The sequence below is a fragment of the Sus scrofa genome, chromosome 5 (genome assembly GCF_054392235.1).
Source record: "Sus scrofa isolate SSC_HxYL_T2T_F1_AM1 chromosome 5, Sscrofa_HxYL_maternal_Yorkshire_Landrace_v2.0, whole genome shotgun sequence".
In the NCBI taxonomy this organism is placed as follows: domain Eukaryota; kingdom Metazoa; phylum Chordata; class Mammalia; order Artiodactyla; family Suidae; genus Sus; species Sus scrofa.
Window position 1 is genome coordinate 90,091,296 of NC_139387.1, and position 22,655 is coordinate 90,113,950.

At 39.8% G+C, this 22,655-nt stretch overlaps 1 protein-coding gene across 1 annotated transcript in view; it reads right to left on the reverse strand.

Annotated features, from left to right (window-relative positions):
- Nucleotides 1-22,655, reverse strand: part of UTP20 (UTP20 small subunit processome component) — a 99,513-nt gene that overhangs the window by 17,312 nt on the left and 59,546 nt on the right. The window contains exons 33-47 of the mRNA XM_005664203.4: nt 21,799-21,942; nt 21,553-21,603; nt 21,300-21,452; nt 18,498-18,653; nt 18,026-18,166; nt 16,927-17,064; nt 13,264-13,403; nt 12,921-13,003; nt 10,226-10,515; nt 8,497-8,636; nt 8,114-8,270; nt 4,864-4,962; nt 3,932-4,099; nt 2,234-2,400; nt 1,495-1,636 (exon numbers count right to left, since the gene is read on the reverse strand). Coding sequence (XP_005664260.2) covers nt 1,495-1,636; nt 2,234-2,400; nt 3,932-4,099; nt 4,864-4,962; nt 8,114-8,270; nt 8,497-8,636; nt 10,226-10,515; nt 12,921-13,003; nt 13,264-13,403; nt 16,927-17,064; nt 18,026-18,166; nt 18,498-18,653; nt 21,300-21,452; nt 21,553-21,603; nt 21,799-21,942 — 2,169 coding nt within the window. The remainder of the gene's footprint in view (nt 1-1,494; nt 1,637-2,233; nt 2,401-3,931; nt 4,100-4,863; nt 4,963-8,113; nt 8,271-8,496; nt 8,637-10,225; nt 10,516-12,920; nt 13,004-13,263; nt 13,404-16,926; nt 17,065-18,025; nt 18,167-18,497; nt 18,654-21,299; nt 21,453-21,552; nt 21,604-21,798; nt 21,943-22,655) is intronic.

Below are 22,655 nucleotides of genomic sequence, written 5' to 3' on the forward strand. Positions count from 1 at the left end.
CGTTGCTGTGAGCTGTGGTGTAGATTGCAGACGTGGCTTGGATCCCGCGTTGCTGTGGCTGTGGCGTAGGCTGGTGGCCACAGCTCCGTTTGGACCCCTAGCCTGGGAACCTCCACATGCCGCTGGAGCAGCCCAAGAAATAGCAAAAATAGATGACAAAAAAAAAGAGCAAATGAGTGAGGTAAAGGCAAAATGATTTTTTAAGAGACAAATGTGAAATACTAAGATACTTCTATTTGAAATTGTAAAATGTCTGAAGAAAGGGGAGCTGCCTGGGTAATCTCAGGAAGTGGAGAAGGTGGGAGCTCACCCTGCAGCTGAGATGAACTAAATTCTAAGTTTATTTACCAAATGGTTACTATTCAGCATCTACTTTGATTCCAGGCACTGGCTTGGCATAAAGAAGTGGCAGTAACCAAGACGGGCAGCTCTGATGCATCATAGCCAGGATGACAGACTCTGGGAAATAATTAACTACAAACGCAGGGTGCTTTGAGGGTTCTGTGGGGACCTGGGCAGAGGGAGGAGTGGAGGGTGAGGTCCTGGAAGGGAACAGTGTGGTGACTTTAGAGAACTGAAGGGAGGGCACTCATGGCTGGGACACAAGTTGGAGCACTCTCCTGGAAAATGGGAGCCGATGAAGGATTCGAAGTATATATAAGTGTTTTTTTGTGTTGTTTTGTATTTTTAGGGCCACAACTGTGGCATATGGAGGTTCCCAGGCTAGGGGTCGAACAGGAGCCATAGCTGCTGGCCTATGCCACAGCCACAGCCACGCCAGATCCAAGCCATGTCGACGGCCTATACCACAGCTCACGGCAACACTGGATCCTTAACCCACTGAGCAAGGCCAGGGGTCGAACCTGCGTTCTAATGGATACTGGTTGGGTTCTTAACCTGCTGAGCCACAAGAGGAACTCCCAAATGTGTATTTTTATTTTTTATATTTTTATCCTTTTAGGGCCACACCTCTGGCACAGGGAGGTTCCCAGGTTAGGGGCTGAATTGGAGTTGTAGCCGCTGGCCTACACTACAGCAACACAGATCTGAGCTGAGTCTGTGACCTACACCACAGCTCACGGAAACTCCAGATCCTTAATCCACTGATCAAGGCCAGGGATTGAACCTGCATCCTCATGGCTACTAGTCAGATTCAGCTCCGCTGAGCCACAACGGGAACTCCCCAAAATGTGTATTTTTAAAAGCGTACCATCTCTAAAAAAAAATTTAGAGTAGTTCAGATGTGCACACTCATAGTCAAAGCAACAGTGAAAGCAAAGTAAATATCAGAAGAATTCCTTCTGAGACAGTTAAATCACCAAAGGTAGTATCGGAGGATAAATAGTAAATGGACAAATGCCCCTTAAAAAAATTCCATACTTTACTAGGGTAAAGCATTTCCAGTGGAAATGAGCAGCACTGGAAATTCAGCAGAGGATTAAGAGGCACAGACTTGCTGTGGGCAGCAAGCCTCACTTCAAGGTTAATTCTTACCCGAAGCCCAGACTCAATAAATATGTGCATGTTGGTCTTCTTGCTCACAACAGCTTTCTGCCCGCCTCGAACTGGAGTTGGGGGAAGCAGAAGACAGCTCTGGGGTGGCAGACGTGGATCTGGAGCAGGGGCTGCGGGATTTCTGTCAATCAAAGGAAATGAAAGCACACTGTGTGCTGCATCCCCGGAAGCTACTGTAGCCCTTTCTGATGAGAGGCCGGCACCAAAAAATGTGCTGTCTGCTGTAGGGTTTTTCCTCCCTTAACCACAAGGTACAGAAGAGAAGATGAGGTTGCTGAACAAAGTTTCTAGAACCCCAGAAAGAGAGGTCAGGGGGATGAATGCACATTTAAATGAAGATGAACAGCAAGGAAACACTCCTTTTCTTTGATCTCTGAAAACAAATGCCAAGGATTCTTTTTTAGGACGCAAGCAAAATCCAACGGACGTTTACAAATGAGGTACTTAAACATCTTTCGGAGGTCTACGTCTGTTTGATCAGGACAGAAATATCTCTTTTAAGTCAATCCTAACTTTGACTCAACATATACACATCTAAAAACAAGAAGGACATTAGCCCAAACCCCACAAAGCAGTACCGTCTACAACTCAGACAAATATACCTTTTATTTTTTAAACTAATGCAAATTATTAAGTGAGCCCACATAAGAATAACTGAGAACTGAATGGCTTATTAGAAGCACACACCTAAAGGATAGTTATTTTTTCCCAAACTTACTTTTCTTTTTCTGTTAACAGGGGGAGATTTTCGCTGACCAAACCGTAACAAAGCAACAGAATGGATTCTGCCGTCATTTCCTGGTTTACAAGCAATCCTGCTATGATTCGGCGTAAGGTCTCGTGAACTTTCCGGGCCAGTTTTAAACTCGTGGTATTTTGTAAGATCTAAAGGCAAAAACATAAATGCAAACAGAATTGCACTTTGTTAGAGCAGTGGTTTTCTTTTATGTATTTACTTTTTAAAATATGTTTTTTCCTAAATAAAAAAGAAACCCATTCTTATTAAGTTTCAGACACAGATATAACATATACAGTCACGTTTACTCCTGACCTCAACCCCACAGATTCCCACTGCCAGCAGCATGTGCCTCTGGATTTCTTGTGCCTCTTGGACGATGTGAGCCTTCCAAGTGCATTAAAAGGGGTGGTTTATAGGCAAGAACATCCCCCCTCAACAAAATGCAATCACTCCTCACAGGAAGTAATGCGATGGCCAAGCCTCAGGGTTTGATATTAGTTACTGGGTCAAAGCAGAGGAACTTAACGGGAGCCCAGAACCATCAACCCCACCACGACCCTCAGCACATCATAGCCATTCACACAGGACATGGTATTAATAACTTTCATTACTTTGGAGGGACTTGATGATATGCATGGAAAACAGGTGTGCTTTTTCTGACTCTTCTTGATTCTCGACACATAGCTAGCATTCTTCTTAGATCAGGCTCAGATAAGCTAAACGCATTCTAGGAACAATTAGGGAGTTGATCTAGCACCAAAACATATGGAATTAGAGCTAATTCACATCATTAGATAAGGCTTTTTGATACAGTTTTAGTAATTTAACACTCACAGCATGAATGAACAGTGTTTATTGACTGTGCACTCCTGTGACAGGAACAGAGAACGCCATGAACATAGGTAAATTACAGTTCCTGTCCAATAGAGGGCAGAATGAAAACGAATATGAGCTTTGGCTCAGAAGGATCTGGAATGAAATCCTGTCTTTTCTCTTTAGCCATGTCTCTTTTTACCTCTGAGCCTGAATTTTCTCATCTGTGAGACGGAAGTACTGTTGATCTCACAGGGTGGTTGTGCAGATTAGAACAGATAATGAAGCACAAAGCACAGCACCAAGAGCATAGTATCTATTTAATAAATGCCAGTTCTCTTCCTCCTGACAATCTGGCGCTGCAGGCTGCGTTCTTAGCTGCTGAATGGACACAGATGTAGAATTCACCCGCAGTTCAATTTTTTTTTTTTTTTTTTTGTCTTTCTAGGGCTGCACCCACAGCATATGGAGGTTCCCAGGCTAGGGGTCGAATCAGAGCTGTAGCCACTGGCCTATGCCAGGGCCACAGCAACGCGGGATCCAAGCCACATCTGCAACCTACACCACAGCTCACAGCAATGCTGGATCCTTAACCCACTGAGCAAGGCCAGGGATTGAACCCGCAACCTCATGGTTCCTAGTCGGATTTGTTAACCACTGAGCCACGACGGGAACTCCAGTTCAATTCTTGTTGCCTTGCCTCGGTTTATGGAGACTCTGATTCTTGGATGAGAATGCACATCTCAGGGCTGCTGGCCACTAGCACACGGTACTGGTGTCCTTAGCACCCAAGGAAATCACGGTGCTCGAGACTCTTCAAGAACTCAGGATACTACATGGGGATCTCTTGGATTATATCCATACCTCTTTCAGTGGAAGAATAAGTTTTGTAACCTGATCTTTTCCTACAAACTTGCCCAAGATTTCGTAAGAATCATAACTCTTGCTTCTTCGTGCCTCCATGACTTTCGAGAGGATCTGCTTTACTTCTTTCTCTTCAGCGATGGCACCGAACAACTCATGGTTAAAAATCTTTAAAAGAAAAAAGCCGAATGGCAATTACATGCACTAAGCAAAGATACACCAGCATAAGCAGTCTCTGAAAGGCTGTGGCAGGTCCAAATCAAGGAAAGCGTGTTGGACTGGATTCAGATGAGACAGGAGGAACTCCTATTAGATTTCATGTTTTTTTCAAGGTAGTTTAGGGACCAGTTACTAAAACACACGCAGAAACACTTTAAGGTTTATACTAGTGGGAAACAGAAGAGGAATACTCTATAGATTGACTACACATATAACTGCATAATTACACACAGGCACATCTTCTTTACTATTACGAAAGCGTGGCTTAATTTCCCTTGAGGAAATTCTCACGATATTTGCAACTTAATTATCAAAATTAATGCATTTAATTAAAAATGTTAGTGACTACATCGTTAATGAATAAACACAACATGTGCCAAATTTAGTCTTTCTAATCCTACCCCCAAAGTTTTCATATTATTCAAATGTAAGTTTATTGTTATTAATTTTTCACTGTTCATAAATAAAGCTCTGGTGAATATACTCGTGTACAACCCCCAGACCGTACCTCTGATTATACCAGCTCAAGACCTACTAGCACAGCAAGGTGCCATGTCACTTCACCTGAGTCTGAGCTTTTTAAACCGCTGTTAGCCTAAGAGATGAGGTAGTATGTTATTTTCATTTTTATAGGCTATTATTTCTCATTTTGTGAACCAATTTGTGTTCTTTGACCTCTTTAAAAACTTAGAAGTACTTTCTCTGAGTCCTACCTCAATCATTATATCCAAACAAGAGTCCAAATTCCCGACTTGAAGCTTATGGGTGAGGCCTTGCAGCAGCATGTAAACAGTGAAAGTTAGCACATGGACCTAAAATGAAATGTATAAGAATACAGATGGTTAAGAAGAGCATATGAGAAAAAAACAAGGTCTAGAAGTATTGCAAAGGGCACACGCAGACGCTCAGATTATGTATCTGTCATTACTGCAGGGAGAAGCTCTGACAAGTGACGTGTACTTATACCCCTGTCTAAAATCCTTTAAGTGGTCGCTTCGTACAAAAGATGCTCAGAAATGCATCACCATGCTTAGGGGTCCATTATTGTGACTAAATAAGGGCATTTATTTATTTATGTTTTTTAAATTGTATTTTTTTATTACTCAGTGAATTTTATTACATTTATAGTTGTACAACGATCATCACAACCAAATTTATAGCATTTCCATCCCAAACCCTCCGTGCATCCCCTCACCCTCCAAGAACAATGATTTAAAAGGAACAGCTCAAGTCTCTCCCACTGAGTGCAGCTCTACACTCTGAACAGAATACACAGAGCCACGACTCTGGGAACAACACCAGAGTGCAAGTACCACCAAACCTTCAGTGAGGTGACCCCTGTTTTCTAAACAGTTATCCCCCAGCCAACATGGAAACGGATGCTGCCAAGATGCACGGAACTCTGTAAGAAGCCCCACAGCTGTAAGAATGGGAGAGGGAATTCAGAATGTTCCAAGATAGTAAGGAAATCTCTTTTTTTCTTTCTTTTCTCCATTTTCCTACACCCCAGTCCCCAGGGATCCTGTGGTGACGGTGGAGGCAGTGGCTTGGAAAAAATGGGGACTGTAGCCACCAAAACTCTGCAGGAGAGACCATCCTCTCCTTCTGCGGGACTGCAGATCTGAGAAGGTGAGCCAGCGGGCTGCTTTTCCCCTTCGGTCTTGCCACCGCTTGGCCCCTGTGTGGGCACAGCTGTGGGAAGTACATGGCAAAGTGGGAGAAATAAAGTCCCAGCTTTCTAGCTGGAGGTCTGAAATAAATGCAAAAATAAAGTGTTAGCAAAGAATCAGAAGATATAAGAAACTAAATGGAAAATTTCAGAAATGGAAAAAAAAAAAACCCTGCAATAACTGAAATAGGAAAATTCACTGGATGAATCCAATAGGAGAGTGGGAAAAAAAAAAAAAAAAAAAAGTCTAATATACATTTCACTGGAGTCCCAGGAAAGCAGAAAGAGTGCAGTGTACAAAAAGCATTTGAAGATGGAAGGGCTGAAGAAGTTCAACAGGTCTCAAATGGTAAATCCAAAGAAATCCACACTCAAAATGAAACTGCTGAAAAAAGAAAGTCTTTAAAGCTGCCAGAGAAAAACAATGCATTACTTAAAGTGAAGAATGATTTACTTATTCATCAGAAAGTCCAGAAGGAAGTGGCATGACATTTTTCAAGTGCTGAAAGAAAACAACTGTCTAGGAGTTCCCGTCGTGGCGCAGTGGTTACCGAATCCGACTAGGAACCATGAGGTTGTGGGTTCGGTCCCTGCCCTTGCTCAGTGGGGTAATGATCCGGCATTGCTGTGAGCTGTGGTGTAGGTCGCAGACGTGGCTCGGATCCTGCGTTGCTGTGGCTCTGGCGTAGGCCGGTGGCTACAGCTCCGATTCATCCCCTAGCCTGGGAACCTCCATATGCCGCGGGAGAAATAGAAAAAAGAAATAGCAAAAAGACAAAAAAAAAAAAAAGACAAAAAAGACAAAAAAAAAAAAAAAAAGAAAACAACTGTCTAAAGATAGAGAGAGAGGAGCTCCCCTCGTGGAGCAGTGGAAACGAATCCGACTAGGAACCATGAGGTTGTGGGTTCAATCCCTGGCCTCACTCAGTGGGTTAAGGATCTGGAGTTTCCGTGAGCTGTGGTGTAGATCACAGATGTGGCTTGGATCTGGTGTGGCTGTGACTGTAGCTGTGGCTGTGGCATAGGCCAGCAGGCCAGCAAGCTGTAGCTCCAGTTGGATCCCTAGCCTGGGAACCTCCGTATGCCGTGGGTGCGGCTCTGAAAAGCCAGAAAGAGAGAAATAGCTGTCAATGCAAAAGTATATATCCAGTGACAATATCCTTCAGGAATGAAGGTAAAATGAAGACATTCACAGGGGAAGGAAACTACCACACTCACTCAATGAGATCGCCAAAGAAAATTCTTTAGAGCAAAAGAAAACGATACCAGAAAGAAAACTGAAAATTCAGAAATGAAGGAAAAGCAGTAGAAATGATAACTATCTGGGCATATTTGAGGATTAAAGCAATAACTAACACTGCCTCATAGGTTTTCAATACACAGTGATGTGACATATAAACAACTATTAAACAAAGGAAGGGTGAAGGGGTCTATATGGTGATAAGATTTTTACAGTCCACTTGCAGTGGTAAAATACTAATTCTAAGTAGACTAATAAAAGTTAAGTATGGATATGGCAATCCTGAGAGCAACCACTAAAAACTATATAAATGAACACTGATATTTTTAGTGTGTTAAGACTATAACCTATAGAATAGGAACCTTACGTGTGAACAAAACAGCACACGGAAAGTTAAGCTAACTACTAGGCGCCTTGGCTGGGTACTTGAACAAAACAAGCTGCCAGGTTTCTCAAAGTTCAGATCACTCAGGGACCCTATTAAAATGCAGATTCCATAGGAGGGTGTAGGGCCTGAAGCACCGCATTTCTAACGCGCTCCTTCCAGGGGCTGCTGATGCGGCTTGTCCCAGGGCGCACACTTGCAGTGGTGATAACTTGGAGCTTGACAGCCCTGGAACTACTCAAAGAGCTTTGTATTCCACCTGGCGCTCTTATTAATTTTGTAACATGTCATATCTTTCAACTCTTAAACAAACATGTATGGTCTTTCTTGTTCACATTTGTGGCAATGCATTTCATATACATTCAACACGAATTTTACTTAAAACTCAGAGGATACAAAACTTAATGTCAAGTGATTTGAGAGGAAAAACACAGGCTACGTAATGCAGGCCTATAGGGATCTTTTAAAAAATCAAGTATAAGGGCTATTTTAAAGGCAGATTTTTTTTTTCTTTTACAATGCTGATTAGAAATGTTTGAATATTCTTACTTGCTGTCTAAGTGGATCAACTTTACTGAGGGCAGACCCAAAGTATCATAAACTTGTTTTCAAACTGCCAATGCCTGAATTCCAACCCAATCTGAATATCAAGTATATGATGCAATTTACCTGATAGCCACGGACAAGGGTAGTCTGTAACTCTTTTAAAATATATTGTAGATAATGCACACCCAGATCCTCTATTATTTTTGCAAGAGTGCTGCGTGCAATGTCTCTGATTTCCTGTGCTCTGTTCTTGAGGAGGGCACACACTTTCAGCAAAATACTAGAACACGAGAAATTAAAAATTGATGAGTCAAATGAACAGAACCAAATAAAAATATAAATATGCTTTTGTTTCTTATTCATAGCCCAAATTATCCCAATTAGGATACTAAATCACAGCAAATTTGTGGCAGTGCTTCTCTTCTGACATAAGAGAATCAAAATTCAGGAAGAAAGAACCAATTTTTGAGTCTCATTCAACTTTTCTGATTTGTCACACAACATACCTTGGCAGATTAGCTTCCATAACTTCTCGTGGAAGGGACTGCATTAGTTTAACCATGGCAAAGGCTAAAGGCACTCGAACCACTTCCTCATCATTCACAACCTTGGATTTTATGAGCTTGTGTTCTTCTTCCCTTTTGGTCTTTAAGAAAAATTTAGGTTACAAAAGAAAATGGATTAGGGACCTATTAACACTACAACCTTGCAGCTCAAAGAGAAGCTCTTTTGATACATCTTATGTCCATTTCTAAGTTTAATGTCTTAAAAAATCAAACTCAATTGTGCACTTTGATACCCCTCCAAAAGTTATAAAGACAATAGGAACAAGAAAATACTTTTCAAAGGAGCAACCAACCGACCAATCAATAAATCAATCAAGCCAAGTATTCAATGATATGGGATTAAGACTGATGTGAAGTACTTTAATTTTTTTTCCTTTTAGGGCTACACCGGAGGCACATGGAAGTTCCCAGGCTAGGTGCTGATTTGGAGCTATAGCGGCCGGCCTACGCCACAGCCACAACACCAGATCCCAGTTGCATCTGCAGCCTACTCCACAGCTTGCAGCAATGCTGGATCCTTGAACCCACTGAGTGAGGCCAGGAATTGAACCTGTATTCTCATGGATACTAGTCAGATTTTTAATCTGCTGAGGCACAACAGGAACACCAGCTGTGAAATATTTTAAAAATCACATACAATTTGTGTTGAGACTTTCAAGTGTTTAAGTGACATTACTGGTGTGTAAAAAATAGAGTGCCTCAAATAAAATTTATTTACAATTATACAAAATGATGAAGTTGGTATTTTACGTCAGGGGTTAGAAAATTTTTTCTGTAAAGGGCCAGAGAGTATTTTTGACTGTGTGGCTTCTGTTGAAGCTACTTGATTTTGCCGTTGTAACACAGAAGCAGAATTAGACAAGATATAAATGAATGGCTGTAACTGTGTTCCAATAAAACTTTATTTACAAAGGCAGGCTGTAAGCTAGACTCAGCCCATGGGTCACAGTTTGCTAGCCCAAATTTTACATTGAGACAGAAAGGCTCTGGCTTCATGAGAATGCACTCCTATCTAGATGTGACCACTACTAACCAAGGGAAAGATGCATTTTTTTTTTTTTTTTTTTGTCTTTTTGCTATTTCTTGGGCCGCTCCCACGGCATATGGAGGTTCCCAGGCTAGGGGTCTAATCGGAGCTGTAGCCACCAGCCTACGCCAGAGCCACAGCAACGCAGGATCTGAACCGCATCTGCAGCCTACACCACAGCTCACGGCAACGCCGGATCGTTAACCCACTGAGCAAGGGCAGGGACCGAACCTGCAACCTCATGGTTCCTAGTCGGATTCGTTAACCACTGCGCCACGACGGGAACTCCAAAGATGCATTTTTGAATAGTAGAGGTGTGGCCAAGAAGTAGAAAAGGGAAACGTACTCCTATTTTTAATAACCTTTTTTTTGGAAATGGGAGTCATTTTAGTGTCTATGCAGGAGATAAAAAAGTATGTATCTACCAGATCAAAATCATAATGAAGGAGAACATTAATTACTACTTTAGCTGCAGGATAAGAACCTGAAGATGATAAGAGAAGACAGGTGAACTGGGAAAACTGAGAGATGAAAGAAAACCCCAAAGCTGATGTCAATCCACAGTTCGGAGCTGTAGTCTGACGGGGCCCTCCAGACACCTGAGTTCACACAGACCTGTTGGGCCCCAAACAGAATGATTACCGTAGACGCCAGGCATTTATGGAGCCTGGGTAGGATGTCCCCAGTTATGGTTCCTTGGATATTTTTAATTGTTCTCTCTAATTCTTCCTTATTCCGAGGAAGGAAAGAGACGGCCTTTGTGATACACTCGGATTCCTTAGCTGCTGTCCCCTCACAATCCGCTGCGTCGGGGTGTTCCAGCTCCCCACGGTCGTCTGATGAAGTCTTACATTTATCTTCCTTCTCGTCCTCATCCACGTGCTCTACTTCCATGGCTTCACGCTCTGGCAATGCCACCATTTCTATGCCATCTATGTTTAGTAAACAACAAAAGTCACCTTAAGTCTGATAAGGTAACACAGTTGTTTACACAGTTTTTTCTAACAACATCCAATTAAAAAATATCTAGGAGTTCCCATCGTGGCTCAGCAGTAACAAACTCTATCCATGAGGACTTGGGTTTGACCCCTGGCCTTGTTCAGTGGCTTAAGGATCTGGTATTGCTGTGAACTGGGGTGTAAGCTGCAGACGTGGCTCAGATCTGGCGATGCTGTGGATGTGGCATAGGCTTGCAGCTGTGGCTCCGATATGACCCCTAGCCTGGGAACTTCCATATGCCCTGATGTGGCCCTAAAAAAATAAAAAAATAAAAAATACCTAATCACTAACTATGGGCAGGCAAGATAAGGGCTGAGGAAACAGAAGTAACAAGAGGATTATAGTTCTTTGCTTTCTTACAGTTTAGAGTCTAATGAAAAGTAGGAACAAGTAAACTAACTTAAAAAGGGGAACACGAGGAGACTGGGGGCGGGGGGGAGCTTACAAAAAAAAAGCTCTCAAAGCAAAGTGGTTGGATATTTCCAAAAGCAAATCTCTGCATTTACGAGCATGAACATCATAATGGCAGCCAACAGTTCCTCTGTAAAAATGCCCCTTATTACAGGATTTAGCTTATTAAAGAAATTTGGCAATATTGTGTGAGCAAGTCCAGACTTGCTTTTGCCAACAAGCCATGTGACTATAGTCAATTAACTCAACCCTCACCGGCTCTGGATTCTTCACCAGTAAAGTGGGTATAGTACCTACAGGCTATTGAAAGGATTAAATGTGATAAAGTCTATAATGTGCCAAATAAAATATGTTTCTGACACTTCACTGACTTACAAAAACATGGTAACCATTAGTCTTTATTTTATTTACTGGCTGTGTGCCTTTGGGAAAGTTGCTTTATATTTGAATCTAAATTTCTCATATCAAAAATATGGAGTAACTAACACCTAAGGTTCTTGTAAGGTTCTTATGAGGGCAAATGAGATGATGTCTATAAAAGCCCAGTTCACAGGAGGTACTCAATAATGATTTCAAACTTAAGTCATATCTAAGAAGAAAACAGCTAAGAAAATTATTTTAATTTTTGAATGTTCCTGTTTATGCAAAATTTCAAAATATAGATTCCGTTGACTGAAGACAAACTAAGGGGCTTCGGTACATTAATTATTTAAAACAAAAATGGTTCCTACAAATTCAGAACAGTCTTCTCTATTTATTAGTGATCTGACAATGAAACAAAGAATTAGAAAATTCTGAGTAGGAACACTGCAGTAATGCAAACTCAGGGCCAAAACAATTAGGATAAATACCTTGGCCTGTATAAGTGTTTATCCTTTTCTTATTTTTCTGTGATGGCCAAAACCTTTAGAGTTTGATGTTCAATATAAGCAATAATAGTACATATCTTTTACTTCATTCTGGTTTTAGAGCAAAGGCTTTTAATCTTTTACCACTGAGTCCAATGTTTCATTAGATTTTTTAAAAGACATCTTTTAATAGACTAAGGAAATTGCTATCCATTCCATGATAAATAATCGCTTTTATCATGCCTGGATACTGTATTTAATAAAATGTTCCACATGTGTCCATATAGAGGCTCATATTTCTTTTCTATGCTAATGTGTTAAGTTCCATTGAACAAATATACCAATTTCGTGAGTTAGTGGGGGCTCCTCTTTCTCAATCATCTGAAATAGCTGATATAAGATTGAAATTATTTACTCCTTGAGTGTAGAAATTTGCCTGTAAAAGAATCCTGACATGGCATTTCATAAGATTTTTAAGCACAGATTCAATTTCCTTAATTGTTACAGATCCAGTCAGATTTACTATTTCTACTAAAGTCAGTTTTTGTTACTTTATTTTTCTAAGAATTTGTACATTTTGCCAACTGTTCAAATTTTACCCTTTTCGTTCAACAGCGATCTTTCAAAATTTCTAATATTTACTATGCCTTCTATTGCCATTAGTCCGTTTTGTCAGAGATTTGACAATTTACGATCTTTTCAAAGACTGATTTGCAGTTTGATGACCCTCTCCGTTGTCCCTACGTTACATTCCATTAATTGCTGCTCTAAGTTTTAATTTATTTGCATTCTCTGCTTAATCTTCTTTTTTGCACATTAGGGTGATATAACTGGATTTCTGTGTAAATAATCTATAGCTAAGATTTTTTCACCCATACAATTTAGACTGGATTCTCTACTGTTAAATAAGCTTTCACAAAAATACGCAAACCATTTTTAACTTACCCCTGACTCATTCATTGTCACTGCTACAAGAGCAGATAAAGAAAGTAAGTTGAATCTTGCCATCTTTAATTCATGATCATAAGTTATCTGAGGATAGGAAGGAAATCTAATTTAAGAAAAATTAAAAAACTTACTTTCTTCATTCTGAATTTTTCTTACTTGTTCTTCAAGAGTTTTGTGGTCAAAGTGGAATGCTTCTAACACTATCACTAGCAAACTGTTAAAAAAAATTCACAGAAACATTCATTTGGTTAATGATATCACTGGATGATTAAAACGAGAGGAAATTAAAAGACGTATAAACATTAAAATTATTTTTTCACCAGTTTTAGGTATTTTTTACTCTAACAAGTCTTAGTATTACCTCATTGATACAAGGGGAAGTAAACTGAGATTATAGAAAGGCTATTTCAGAAAATAATCCAAAATTGACATTTTAAAAACAAAACAAAACAAAAATAAGATGCTTGATCATACCTGACACCTAACTTTTGATTGATCTGTCCCGTCTGTAAGACATGAATGAAATGTTTCAAGTAATATGTATATGCTGGCCAAGAGAGGTGCTTGCAAATAGCTCCAATAACCTCTGTGGCAGCAATGGTTATATTTTCATGCTGTAAAACAAACCAAGAACATCAATAGAACAGTATTTGCAAATAAAATACATGGCTAACTTGGTAACATTAAAATGCTTATTAGACAGTAGATAATCAGCAATTACAGAATGGGAGGAAAACCCAAACCACATTCCATTTTCCCCTCAGCTCTAAGAAAAGATGCTGTCAGTTAAAGGAATGACACCTTCCTTTCATTAAAAGATATTATGACATTTTGGATTCTATTCTACTCAGACCTTCCTGATGGGTTCTAAGCCTACAGACTGTGAACGAGGTAAATTCAGTGAATAAAAGTTCATACGTGTCAAAGTTAACTATAGATTGTGCCACTTAGCATTCAAGTACAAGGTCTCAGAGACGTCTCTTTCTGACGATGAAGAACAGAGGCTGGATTTACTCTCACACCTTTAACTAGAAAAGTAGATAAAGACTTATGAAACAGTCTTCTGATTACTGAATACGGCAAGACAGCAATCCTTGGGAGAAAGGGAACCAATGAAATGAGACATAATTACTCCAATTCACTGTGTGAGGTGAACTGTCAGGTCATAGCACAGGAGAAGAAACTCATGTGTCTCCCTGAGTTATGAGGGCAGAGTTGAGGCTGTGGAAGCCAGAGCCCACAGGCAGAGAACCAGCGAGAAGAGAGCTACACAGAGAGATAAGCTGCTCAAAGAAGGAGCCCCTTAAGCTTAAGCTGAGACTGTGTATGTGAGTAAGGAAGAGATGGGGAAAGAACCACTAAGAAGGAAAAGATAGAAGAATTAGCAAAAACCACACATGGACAAGAATGGGTTCATGTTCCTATCAGTCAGAATGAAAAGCCTCACGATATATGGGACATGAAGTATTCAGGTACAAAGAAAGGTAGCAGGGTCAAATGAGCTCTAAACTAAAGGCTGTTCCTAACAAAGCTTAAAAGTAAACCTCAAGGAGTTCCTGTTGTGGCGCAGTGGTTAACGAATCCGACTAGGAACCATGAGGTTGTGGGTTCAATCTCTGGCCTTGCTCAGTGATTAAGGATCCAGCGTTGCCATGAGCTGTGGTGTAGGTTGCAGACGCGGCTTGGATCCTGCATTGCTGTGGCTCTGGCATAGGCTAGTGGCTACAGTTCCAATTCGACTCCTAGCTTGGGAACTTCCATATGCTGCAAGTGCAGCCCTAAAAACCAAAAAAAAAAAAAAAAAAAAAAAAAAGAGCCCAAATTGAACTTTTAGAAATGGAAAAGATAATTCTGAGAGGGAAGATATACAGGACGGGATTAATGGCAGATTAGACACTGCATTAGAAAAGATTAGTAAACTTAAAGATACAGTAATAGAAAGATAAAACAAAACGAAACTGTAAGTTTAAAAAAAAAAAAAAAGCCTCAGTGAGTTATGGAAATAACCTGGAATGGCCTAATACACAATGGAACTCCAAAGGGGAACCCAAAATATCCTTGAAGAAGTTATAGCCAAAAATTTCAAAGTTTGACAAACATCACAAATACATAGATCCAAGAAGCTCAACAAACCCCAAGCACAAGACACTGAGGCAGGTGATAATCAAATGGCTTAAAACTAGGAATAAAGAGAAAAATTTAAAAGCCAGGTTAAAAAAACCCAAAAAACCCAAACCAAAAAACTTCCGCTCAGAGGAACAAAGAATGACTTCTTTTAGAAACAATATAAATCAGAAGTCAGTTGAACAGTACCTTAAAGTACTGGGGAGAAAAAACAAAACCTGTCAAACTAGAATTCCATACCTAGAAACATTATCTTTCAAAAACAAAGATGAGAAAAAACAAACAAATGCTGGAAGAATTCATTACCAGTAGACTTGAGCTACAAAAAATTTTAAAAAAGTGTTCTTGCAACAGTAAAATGAGATAGGATGAGTATCTGGATCTACACAAAGAAGTAAAGAGCGCTGGAAATTATAAAAATGGAAGCAAATACATTAAAAGATATTTTTCAAAATCTTTTTAAAAGATAATTGATGGTTTAAAGGAAAGGTAACTGTATCAGGTGGTTTAAAACTAACATAGAGGTGAAACTTACAAAAAGAAATACCATGGTGATAATTACTAAGCCAATAGAGATGAAATAAAATCATTAAAAATATCCAATTAATCCAATAGAAGAAGAAAAGCAAGAGAGAAAAATGAGACAAATGGAAAATAAATAACAAGATCATAGATTTAACCCCAAACTATTAATAATTATGTCAATGCAAATGGCCTAAAACCAATTAAAAGGCAGAAAAAAAGCAAGATTCAACTATATGCTACCTATAAGAAATGAACTTTCAAAAGTAAAACCGCAAATAGGTTCAAAGTAAAAGACTGTATATAGAAACATACAGCATACTAATATCAACAAAAGCTAAATATAATCTATGCTTTCAATCTACAGGTCTTTCCTATTTTATTGCCATCTAACCCTGAGTTACTGGCTTGTGCTTACTGTCTCTTCAAATTAGAATTTAAGGATGCATTCTTTCACCTACTTAGGAAATTCTTTAAACATTTTTTTTTTTGTTTTTTTAGGGCTGCACTCACGGCACAAGGAAGTTCCCAGTCTAGAGGTCGAGTAGGAGCTACTGCTGCTGGCCTATGCCACAGCCACAGCAACACAGGATCTGAACAGAGACTGAGACATACCCCATAGCTCACGGCAACACGGGATCATTAACCCACTGAGAGAGGCCAGGGGTCGAACCCACATCCTCATGGATACTAGTTGGATTTGTTTCTGCTGCACCACAACGGGAAGTCCTCTTTAAACATTTTTGAATACCCCAAAATAATAGAGGAAATCCTATCCCTGAACAAGATCATATAATCAACAGTATAAATGCAAGTCACAAATCCTGATATTATCTTAATTAGATGTAAATATTTATCAAGTCCTTACTGTGTGCCAGGCACTGTTCTAGGCACTATGTAGTATAAAGGTGACGACAGTCCTAAATTTGAATGATGGTTCTGACTCTGAATGTCTCTGAGAAAGCTGCACAACCTCACTTATTCTCAGTTTACTCTCCTGTGAGACAGCATAACAGTCCCTACCACATGGGGTTGAGTTGTGGTAAGGATGAAGTCAGATTACATATTAAAGTACTTAGAATGGTGCCTGTATCTGGTACAGCGCTAAAGAAAAGGGAGCTGTTGCTTTATTTCATTTCTTATGAGACACTTGGAGAAAACAATGAGTCTGCTTATCAGTGGAGTTTATCAAAAATAAGTCCTGTGATAAAAAAATAAAGGTACACCATCTTAGAAGGTGATCATTTCTAAGAGGGGAAATATTTTGTGGTTGGCCTTTATGCGTTAGTAATAGTGAAAATGAAAATAACAGCCACCACCTTTAAGAGCATTTACTCTGTGCCAGGCACAATTTGAAGGGCTTTAGAACTATTCTAAGCCTGTAATTATGGTGACAACATCAGTGAGGATGCCGCCAACCCCATCTACATCTGAGAAAAGTGTGTCGTGGTATAGGGAGAGGTTTAGTGATTTCTAGATTTAATGCCCTACCTTGAGCATTTTCTCATCAAAAATGGGAGCCATAGCATAAGGCATGATGTAATTCTGAAGAGATTTAGAAGACAGCACGATTTTGCCTTCCATTAGTTGTTTTGCCAGTTTCTTCAAGGCTCTTGCTCGTCTGTGGATCTATGAGTTAGATAAAATATGAGTTACTAAATAATCTCACCTACAACCAGCTCCATTTCGGTAACCCGTTCCTTTTCCATGAAAAGATTAAAGGAGTGAAACAGAGTCCATGTGCTACATGAGCACACACCCAGGGCCTTGCTCTGCTTCCGGAGACATAATCCTTAGACTTTCTTTACCAGTGGATCCTAGACATTTAAACTTCTTAGGAAATGGCACAGAAAGGTGACATTATGTTGTGATTTGTGATACCAACAAGAAGATCAGACCCCAGAATTATCTCCTATGCAAATCTTATTTTTTTTGTTTTTTTAATTTTTTTTTTTTTTTTTTTTTTTTTTTTTTTTTTGCCTTTTCTAGGGCTGCTCCTGCGGCATATGGAGGTTCCCAGTCTAGGGGTCCAATCAGAGCTGGAGCAGCTGGCCTACACCATAGCCACAGCCAACGCCAGATCCCAGATCCGAGCCCCATCTGCAACCTACACCACAGCTCACAGCAACGCCAGATCCTTAACCCACTGAGCAAGGCCAGGGATCGAACCCACAATCTCATGGTTTCTAGGAGGATTCGTTAACCACTGAGCCATGACGGGAACTCCTTTCCTATGCAAATCTATGATTCCAAAGACAAAGAAATGAGAAGTTCAAAACTTTTAATTATTTATGTGGCTGTACCTGTGGCGAAGGGGGATTCCTGGGTCAGGGATTGAATCTGAGTTTATGAATGATGTATGTCACAGCAGAGGCAGCACTGGATCCTTTAACCCAGGGCTGGAACTCATACCTCCACAGTGACTCAAGCCCCTGCAATCAGGTTCTTAACCCACTGTATCACAGTGGGAACTCCCTCAATACCTTTTAAAAATTTAAAATAAATCTTTCAAAATGAGCCAGAATTGTCTGAAATGCTTGCTTCATGGACAGGAAAACAAACAAACAAAAAAAGCAGATTGGCCTTCTACCTGAATGTGCTTCATATTCTCAAAGAAGTCCATTTCTGGGTCATGACAATCAGTAAGCTGTACCAAGTCTTTAAATTCTGGTTGATCTGGGAAGGTCTGAATTAAACAGGAAAGCAGTGTGGTATAATCCTGTTGAACACTCTGCAAATACCAAGTTGAGAAAAAAAAACTTTGTTTTAAAAAGCATTTGCTTCTTAGGTATTATGAAGAAATACCAAAAAAGTCACTGAAATTTCGTTCTTAAAGTAAAACATTCCCACTGTAAAAACAAACTATATAAACTCAGAAATGATTACTCTCATTTCCATTCCATTCCATTCCCCCTGTTAAAAGCGAATAATTATATAATCAAGTATTTTAATTACATTTATTAAGACTGACTGCCGCTTTGCACAACAAAAGCAGAAGTGGGAAAAAACAAAAATAAGACCAAAACCCACAGAGAGTGGTACTTAATTGCAAACCCCAATACCTCTGTCTGGCTCTTCAGTCCTTTCCTCAGTTTCTCCAGGAGTGAACGATGAATGATTTCTCTATACTCTTTCTCTGTGACATTCAAGGCAGCAAGCTTTTTGATGATATTCATCAAGCACATGCTCGCATTATCACTTAAAGACATGTCTCCTAACTGGACACAGGAAAAAAAAAAATTATCCCGTACAACAACTATAACATGGAATAAGAGAGTTTGTAATATTTAGCCACTGTTCTGTTTTCTACTAAGAATTATCCCACCAGTACTTCATACCTAAAGGAAGAACCAAATGAAGGGCTGTGAGGAATATGGCGAGTGACTTTGAAAACTCACGCTGAGAAGTGTCATTTATTTCAGAAAATACTACGAGGTGTTTCTATCATGGCTCAGCAGAAACAAATGTGACTAGTATATATGAGGACGCAGGTTCAATCACTGGCCTTGCTTAGTGGGTAAGGATCCAGGTTGCTGTGGCTGTGGTGTAGCTCCAGTTCAACCCCAAGCCTGGGAACATCCATATGCTGCAGGTGTGGCCCTAAAAGGACCAAAAAAAAAGAAAGAAAATACTAGGAGATGTACTTTTTAAAGTTATTATTACTGATCCTGTCTTTATTTAAAAAGACAGGCAATTAATCTGCCATGGATTTTGTTCTTTTTAAAAAAGTTTTTATTTTTTTATTGAAGTATAAATGATGTAGAAATATATTTTTTCATTAGCTTTATTTCTCAAAGCAAACAGTTTATTCTGTTTTCAGTATTAGAATGACAGAGTTGGTTGTCTAATTCTGGTTAGCTGCTTCAAGAGTTCCTTGTTTGAGGAACAGAGGTTATGAGGATAGAGAAAGCAGTCCAAACTCTAAATCACCAGGCCGTGATTTAAAATTCCCAATGTTGGAGTTGCCATCGTGGTGCAGCTAGGAACCATGTGGTTGCAGGTTCGATCCCTGGCCTTGCTCAATGGATTAAGGATCCGGCATTGCCATGAGCTGTGGTGTAGGTCGCAGACGCGGCTTGGATCTGGCATTGCTGTGGCTGTGGTGTAGGCTGGCAGCTACAGCTCCAATTAGACCCCTAGCCTGGGAACTTGCATATGCCGCAGGTGCAGCCCTAGAACAGGCAAAAAGACAAAAATAAAATAAAATAAAAATAAAGATAAAATTCCCAATGTTGAAATTTAATAAGATACATGAAAAATGAAGCTCCAGGGATTACTTTTTCCTACATTAATCCCTAATATCAAATGAATAACTATAAAATGTCACAAAGAGATTACTAATGCCAATATATGGTTAACTATTAACCAAGCGTTTCATTTTCCATGTTTTTGATTTTTAATTCATTTTAACAACATGACACTTAATACAGTTCCAAACCCCTTTTGTTTATACTATATCAGTAAAAGAGGGCAAACTGTCAAAGAAAGAGTCAAGTAACTTTAAAAATTGATATTTAACTGACACACTATGAAATTCAAACTTTTATTTATTTATTTTGTCTTTTTGTCTATTAGGGCCGTAAACGTGGCATATGGAGGTTCCCAGGCTAGGGGCCCATCGGAACTGTAGCCTCTGGCCTACACCACAGTTCACAGCAACGCCGGATCCTTAACTCACTGAGCAGGGCCAGGGATCAAACCTGTGTCCTCATGCTAGTTGGGTTCACTAACTGCTGAGCCACGACAGGAACTCCTGAAACTCAAACTTTTAAATGGTACCATTCAATGGTTTTCAGTATATTCAGAAGGTTCTACAACCATCACCCCCCAAAGAAACCTCGTACCCATTCAAGTCATTCTCCATACCTCCCTCCCCCCACTGGCCTCTGGTAACCACTCATTCACTTTCTGTCTCTGTGGGTTTCCCTGCTTTTTTTTTTTCAGAACATGGACATGTCGCTTACATGCATATGCTTTTCTGCGGGTCACCACACTTTAATTTTGCGAAAGAAGACGAGCTCTATTGAGGAATTCATATCCCCCCCCCCCCCCGGTGGCACTAGTTCAACAGCACAGGCTTCTCTGCTGAAAAGCCTCCTCCGGAAGCTGCACTGCTCTCTGCAGCAGAAAAGAGGGCTGAGGACAAAACCCAGCGGGGACGGCACAAGTCTCTCGTCTTTTCCAGAAAAGAAGAAATCCAATTGGTGGAAAGAAAAATCATCTCCATGCTGGTTCCATCCGAACCCTGCCCACGGTGGGACGCGGTAGGGCCCACAGGACCCAGCCCCAGCCATGGGTGCCTGCTTGGGCACCGGTGGCCAGGCACCTAGCAAGTGGGCGGGTGAAGCAGCACCGAGCACAGGCCAGAGGTGCGGGTACCGGCCCAAGGGCCTGGATTTCCCTATTTTAATACACACCTTTTTGACTCTGTAAAGTGCTTCCACATTTATTATTTTACTCAAATCATGAGAATAACATGGTCTTTGCCAAACAAAACATTCCATAACTAAAGAAATTTCAGACTAAAAATCCCATTTCCCCCTAAAAAACCAAATTAAGAAATTAGTTGTGAAAAGAAAAAAAAGTTCTGCTGTGGCTTGGTGGTTAAAGAATCTGACTAGCATCCATGAGGACGCAGGTTCAATCCCTGGCCTTGCTTTGTAGGTTAAGGTTCCTGCGTTGCCATGAGAGATGGTGTAGGCCGGCAGCTACAGTTCAGATTTGACCCCTAGCCTGGGAACCTCCTTATGTCATGGGTGCAGCCCCAAAAAGCAAAAAAAAAAAAAAAGGAAGAAATTAGGTTGTGTAGTTGTATTAACCAAATAATAAAAAATAATTCACAAATTTCTGCTATAAAAACTTACCTCCATGTTATAGAAACAATTATGCATAACTGCAATTAGGTAGTTAACATCCACGGTTTGCATCTCTTTCACATAAGCGGTGATGGTTTGAAATGCTGAGAAGCGAACATCGAAGTTGATATCGTCAAGATGTCTTTGATCAAAGGTGTTAAGCTACAAGAAATGCCATTAAACCATATAAATGAAGGCATATAAATCTTAAGAAAAATCACAATACTTTCAAACAAAAGAGACATAAGATGTTCTTTCTTACCTTGACGACATCAGTAATGTATTTCAATCCACTCTCAAAATCAGAAAGGGTCTAAAAGGAACAAAAGCAGTATATTATTAATGAATAAAACCTTAACTTTTCTGCCTCCTTTCCTTTGACTCTGCCTACACTCAGAGGTTATTAAAACATTATATATCGGCATCAAGAAAGTTACTAATATGCGTTCCACGTCATAATTATCTTTTGAAAAATGGGTGATTCGGGGTAAAAATGAGTATTACAGACCTGGAAAACTGTACAAAGCAGTTGTCTTGACAACTTGTTCTTAATAACCGAGAAGAGTTTTGCCAGAGGCCTGAGGAAGCTTGTAGGCTCCAGACAATGTTGTAACAGGTTCTGTACTGTCACCAGAATATCAACCTCTGTATCCTTATGAAGAAATATTGAGAGAAAGCATATATTAGTAATGTATAAAGCTGGTCCACTTGGCTTTAATATATTATTACACAGGAAATAAATAGGAATAAGTAAAAGGAACAGTTATCAGAAATTTTATTTCAGTCTTTTAAAAGTTCTTAGCATTTTAACTTCACCAAAAACCCGTAATAATGTCTGTTAACAGTTTCTTCCTTTAATTTTAACAGAAAATATGCATAATTTGGAAACACAATTTCTTCTATTTTCTGGTCGACAGAAAAAAAGGCCAGGAAAAATGAGCTTGCTGAGGAGAAACAGACACTTCTGATTATTCACAGATCTGTGGTCTTCTAAACCGAATTACGATGCGGTAAGGGTCGTTCGGTATAAGTAAAACCTTACAAATGAGTTTGAGAAACGGGGCGACTCTTTTGATGAAGACTGAACTACAATCTGAAAATCATATAAGAAAATCTCAGCTATGTCTGAATATTAAAATAGTCTGACTTTTCATTCAGTTTTGCCCCTGGCATCCATATACACATCTCAGATTCTGAATTTATTACTGATCAAAGTCAGAGAGGAAAAAAAAAAATCCTGAAACGGTTAGAAGCTAAACAAAGGAAAATGAAGGGGTAAACGCTTCTTTACTACAATGGTAGGTGGTGATGTCTTTATTTGTCCCCATTCCTACTTCTGCCCAATTTTTCTCCTCTATTTTCAAT